This window comes from Natrix helvetica (assembly GCF_964273705.1).
Source record: "Natrix helvetica genome assembly, chromosome: 3".
Classification (NCBI taxonomy): domain Eukaryota; kingdom Metazoa; phylum Chordata; class Lepidosauria; order Squamata; family Natricidae; genus Natrix; species Natrix helvetica.
Window position 1 is genome coordinate 88,274,340 of NC_138549.1, and position 6,059 is coordinate 88,280,398.

Below are 6,059 nucleotides of genomic sequence, written 5' to 3' on the forward strand. Positions count from 1 at the left end.
TGTTGTTTTGAATGATTTCATCTGTTTAACTGTATAGTTTTAATATGATTTGATATGTTGTTGTAACTTTTGATTAGGAGCTGCCCAGAGTTGGCTGGAAGATGGGTGGATATATAAATGTTCTAACCAACCAACCAACCAATCAACTGGCCAACCAGCCAACCGACTGACTAACTGACTTTTACTTCATTTCTTAGCTGATGTTCTTTGCCATTTATTCTTCCTACATTTTAAATTATAATTTTTCCTGTGCCATGTTTATAAACAGATGGGCCTATAAATATTCATCTCTATTGCTTGTCATGACTTCATCAATCATGGATTTTATGCAATATTTTTAGTAAGAGAAGAAAAAGTAGCCTAGGTTAACAGTCTTAGTCATACCAGTGCTAAATGCAGAATTCTCTGCTAATGGTAAGAATAGTATTAGTTAATTTTGGCACATTAAGGCTAGTATGACACAGGACATTTAAAGACATATTCAGCTATGCTGAGATCACAATCTAGACCCCACTCTGTAGGACAACTTACTTTTATCCAAATTTTACCAATTATAAGATGCATTGGAATATATGTAACATGATATTTTTCAAATTTAAACGTTAATTTTTGGAAAATAGAGCTCCAGGAAACTGCAGGTCAGGGAAAAATAAACAAAAAAAGTGTCTTAATATGCAACCCAAGAGTTAGATCTATCCTTGCAGTAGAGAAAAAATTCTGAATATAATCGGGCGGCTGAATGGATTTCTTAACTTTTCATACAAAATCATAATTTCCGTTTGAAATGCAATTTAAAATGCAATGAGAAGAATGAGAAGAATAAGAAGAAACTTACTGTAGGAAAGCTTTAAATTCAGAAGGTTCCAAATATTGCAGTTTTAAAGCTTCACAGTTGTTACAAGTATTTAAATGTCTTCCAACAACATGCAGAAAGAAATTTGGAACTCTTGCTAAAAGTACTGCTTTGTGAGCTTTGAAGAGTGTATTGCCCACATAGAAAGTGATGTCGGTTTGGATTTCTTCTTCAAGAAGTCTGCAATAGAATAGAAAAAACTTCACAAATAAGACAAAGGGATGCTTGCAGATTGAAATAAACTGCTGTATCTATCTTGCTTTGAAATATAGGTGCTTACAAATGATATAAAAGGAAAACAGAAAGAATAAAAAACACATAAAACTCAAGCCCAATAACAATAAATTTCCTACCCATTGACTCACTGTGGAAAACAACAATATTGCAACAAACAGCTGTAATGTACTCAGGAAAATATCTTGCTCTACCATCAATCCCTAGTGGGAATGAAGATCTTTGTAACATCTAGATCTTGATGGCTTTCCTGGATGCCAACAGGATTTGGTGTGAATCTGACTTCTAGTGGAGCACTTGTAGGAGAAAGAATGGCAGAATCTGGCAGCAGAGTGAAAGGAAGCCCAGCCTAGAATCCCTACATGTTCACAAGCAACCCCTCCTTGAGTGCTGTTGACCCTTATCTAATTCTAACCAGATACTGATAATTAGTTGAGGAGATTCCTTTGCATAGGCTTTTAGCAATAAATCAGCTTAACTGAAACCTCATGTCTTTCGCACCTAATAGCACAGGGGTGTCAAAATGAAGGCTCGCAGACCGGATCTGGCCTGTGGGGTGTTTAATCTGGCCCGCCCGACCTGGAAACAGCAAAGGAGCAGCCCACAGTGCCTCTGCCAGCAAAAACGGAGCTCAGGAGGGCCGCACGCGCGTACCCCAAGCTCCTTTTTTTTGCTGGCAGAGGGTGTAGGAGGCCGTCACAGCTGAAAACGGAGCTTGGGAGCACATTTTTGCTGGCAGAGCACTCAGTCCACCACAGGCACCCCCAACACGAGTGACGTCAAGCTGGCCATGCTCCCCCCCCCTGCGGTCAAACACAACCCTCAATGAAATCGAGTTTTAACACCCCTGTAATAGCACTATTCTCAAGGGGGACAGCTACAGAAAAAGCACATCCTCATGGATCCTGAAGACAGCAAGGATGAAATTCAGATGGTTCATTCTCAACTAGATTTTATTAGATAAGGAAAAACTGCTAAGAGGTGGTCCCACAGATAACCAGGTCCTGAGCTATGTGGGGCTTTAAATGTGACAACTGGCATCTTGAATTGCATCCAGAGCCAGTGGCAACTAGAGGACTTCTAATGATGGTGCCATTACTCAGAGAAAATAAAAAGCACTCTTAACTACCCAATATGATTTTCTAGGGCAACCCGGTGAGAATGAGTTAACCTCAACTGATGGAAGAGGTGACCAAGGTATGAATGAATAGGGTCTTCTGATTTAGGAATGGTCATGGCTTTCAGAAGCCTCCATAACAAGAAAAGCAAATTCTAGAGGATCTAGCTGAATGTACGTGAATGGTATGTATGTTTGTATGTAAAATAAGGTTTGGATCATGAATTCTAATGTATATTTTCAAATATCTTCTCTTTTCTAGTTCTACCACAAATAGATCATGTGAACATAGCTTCATGTTTACGCTGGACAAAATTTGCTCAATCAGTGAAATTACTAACATTAGTAGCAACTTTATCTACCTTCTTATTGGAGCAGCAAAGAGCCTTAAATCAATCATGTCTTCGTTCCTGTGACTAAAATACCTCCTTCTTGTTTACCACTGCATCCCCTTTGGATATCCCCTTTTATTTTTTGTGTCCTTTGGGGGGAATTTCTTTACTTGGTAAGGAAAGATAATATTGGGGCAGCCTTTCTTATTCTATTTGCATTTGCATTTGCAAGTAAACTAATATGCAAATTTGCCTTTTAAAAAGTAATGAAAAAAGCATAAAAGAGAGACAAAAACAATTTATCAATTTCTTAATTATTACATAGGCCTTTAGAGGTGTCCCAAAACATGGCCGACTCAAGCTATTTTCAGAGTTTGTTATTTTCTACACTGAGACTATTTGCAAGCTTTCAGGAGGTACTCAGTTCAACCTAAGCCACTCTCAATTTCTTAGTGCGTTTCAAGTGAGTTATTTTAGATTCTTTAGAGTCTTTATTTTAGATTCTTAAAAAAATGAAATGGGAAGTGAGCAGGCTCCAAAGTCAAGCCCTAACACATAATCTTTATTTTCCGATACGTTTCTGCCCGTTCATATTCTGACTAAGTGAAAATGATGGAGCAAAACGCTAGTTAGGGTGAAGTGATAGAAAGGCTGGTGGGGAGATAATGCACAAGTCTGCCTATTGTGAAAGTAATATATTATGAATGGTCAGGCTCTTCCTGGTCATTATCCCAAAATTCCAAACATCTCATAAATACAAAAAAACCCACCATTTTGGATTTTTGCCCTCAATATTCCAGAACTGTTAAGAGAATACCATCTTCCAGGTGAACCAAGTTGTGTGTTCTGTTGACACTCTAAATGCCTTTTCAGATAGATTGATGAACCCAACTGTTCTGTATTGGTACCCATCCAATGCCAAATTTTATATAGAAAACTCTACTAATCTTTTTCTCACCAGGCTTTAACATGGTCAACATTCATCAAATCCTATTGACCTCTGGGGAGTTTTACTGATGCGCTATTTTACTTCTGCTGCTGCAGGCTTCACTTCTTAAGGCTGTAGGTGTATTACTCAGTGTTATTTACAAAGGTCAGTTGCTGGGAAACACACAGGAAGGTACTATGGTCTGTTTTGGGGGTTCCCCTGGGTGTCTTCTTGTTGTTTTCAGAGAGAGACTACTGAGGAATTATCTCCCTTTTGACTAATGTGGCTCCTGATGCTTTAGCAACAGTTGGTTGCCAAGCAGAGGAAAACCTTTGTTTTTCTACACGGTGGCAATAGTAGATCTACCGTAATCTGAGCAAACACTGTTTCAACTAGCATTCTTTTCCTCCCTCAATCTTCAAAGCGTCACATTTTCTTCCCCAAAGAGGACCAGGACCAGAGAAGAGAAAGTGACAACCCACTCTCCTGTGACTATAAAAATTCAAAGAAAACCGCGGGTAGATGTCGTGTTTACAGACTGCACGTGTGAATGCATTTGACTCGGTGCAAATCCAGGTTTTTCAGCGCGACTCTGCTGCAGTGACACGCCCACGTGGGTTTCCACAGATCTCCTTTTGTGAGGGGGTGATGTGCAAAACAGCGTCACTGTGATATCCTGGCTTTTTAATTTTTTTACCTTTCCATATCGCGTCTCAGTTGTTCCGCCACCAACTCTTTCAGCCTCCGTCTTTCCGCGGAACCCCTCTCGCCGCCTTTTCTTCCCGATTCTTCCCGGGGACCTCCGGAGCCTCTGGAGATCGAGTCCCCCCCACAACGCGCCATGGCATGAATTAAGAACCAATCGGCGGCGGGGCGGCATAGGCTCTTTTGGCCTGGAGATCGGATGTGTCACCCCAGTGGCGGGGTTTACTCATAAGCAGACGGCTCCAAACGCCGGCCTTGGAAGGACGTCGGAAACCCCTTTTTGCGCTAAACGCTTCCCTTTGTTGCCCTCTCAAAACAACCACGCCGCTTCGTGTTCGCGGCGATCGCGCTTTGCTCAGGCGAGAAGGAATGGCTTGGAACGGGCAGCAGTTTCACTAACGCCGGAAACATGTTTGATCCGAGTCCTGCCGAAGATCATCCCGCTTCTTCGTTCTCATTGGGCAAAGTGGAGAGACGTAGACCAATCGCGGTGTGCCGTACTCAAAAGGAATGACTTAAATCCCCGCCTCCCTGTTGTTTACCGTCCTGTGGAACACATGGCGGAGGGTATTTCTTGTGTAGATTGCTGTAGCGAGTGATCGGATAGAGAGAATCAATCTATCTATCTATCATCTATCTATCTATCTATCTATCTATCTATCTATCTATCTATCTATCTATCTATCTATCTATCTATCTATCTATCTATCTAGATATCTAGATATAATAGATATATAAGAGTTGAAATTATAGATCTATAAATCATTTCTGTTTACAGAAAAGATCTTATATAAACAACTGGATAGGGAAAGAAAATGAACACTTGGTAGAGAGAATACTGGATGAACCTGACTCTGGAATAAAAATTAAGAGTATGAGAATCTCAATACATTATGATAAGTTACCATAAGCAGACCCATAATTCATTCAAAAGGATTTGTGTCCATTATCTAGTTTGGAAGGCATAAAGGATCAACTATTCACACACACACAAACATGGCAAGGCTCAGGAAAAACAACCATAGATATTGATTTGAATGCCTTTAATCCTGTATTTACAAGATTTGATGACTGAGCTTGTTTCTCTGATCTTGTTTCTAAGAGATGGCTTGAGAAAGGATGGGAAAAGCTTTCAGTTATTGTTAATTCAACTGTTAAGTTTCGAGTTGAGATGTCACAACAACATCAAAAACATTCCTGGTTCACTTAAGAATTCTTGACCTTCCAATGTGCGTCCTCATCTATCTTAAAACTGATCTATATGATTGCCTGGCTACTTTTTGCATTAGGTTCCAAACAGGCTTGGAATGTTTTGAGAAAACAATACTTCAAAATTTGTTCTAGATATATATATATATACCATTAGAATTTAAATGTCTTGGACTCTTTCATTATGTACTAAGTTTGTAGACCGGCCATACCCATTTGTAGATGCAAGTAAAAGTCAACATGCTAAGTTATTTTTCAGAAAATCACATTTTGGACTTTTTAGTATTAAATGGTTATCTCAGGAAACCTTTATATTTATTTATTTTTTAAAAGACAAAGTGGTAGCAATAAATGTGATAAGTTAGTTATTGTGGTAGTGACCATTCAGATAAACCTAGTAATTGTGTAAAGGTAAAGGTTCCTCTTATACAAATGTGCTAGTCATTCCTGACTCTAGGGGCGGTGTTCATTTCCGTTTCAAAACTGAAGAGCCAGCACTGTCCAAAGACGTCTCCGTGGTCATGTGGCCAGCATGACTAAACGCCGAAGGCACATGGAATGCTGTTACCTTTCCAACAAAGGTGGTTCCTATTTTTTTCCTTGCATTTTTACATGCTTTCAAACTGCTAGGTTGGCAGAAGCTGGGACAAGTAATGGAAGCTCACTCCGTTCTGTGGTGCT

The 6,059-nt window shown here is 39.8% G+C and overlaps 1 protein-coding gene across 2 annotated transcripts in view; it reads right to left on the reverse strand.

Annotated features, from left to right (window-relative positions):
• Positions 1 to 4,564, reverse strand: part of BTBD8 (BTB domain containing 8) — a 60,162-nt gene extending 55,598 nt beyond the window's left edge. For both annotated transcript variants that reach the window (XM_081949572.1, XM_081949573.1), the window contains exons 1-2: positions 4,162 to 4,564; positions 836 to 1,033 (exon numbers count right to left, since the gene is read on the reverse strand). In XM_081949572.1, coding sequence (XP_081805698.1) covers positions 836 to 1,033; positions 4,162 to 4,307 — 344 coding nt within the window. In that variant the 5' untranslated portion in view covers positions 4,308 to 4,564. The remainder of the gene's footprint in view (positions 1 to 835; positions 1,034 to 4,161) is intronic.
• Between the last annotated feature and the right edge of the window lie 1,495 nt (positions 4,565 to 6,059).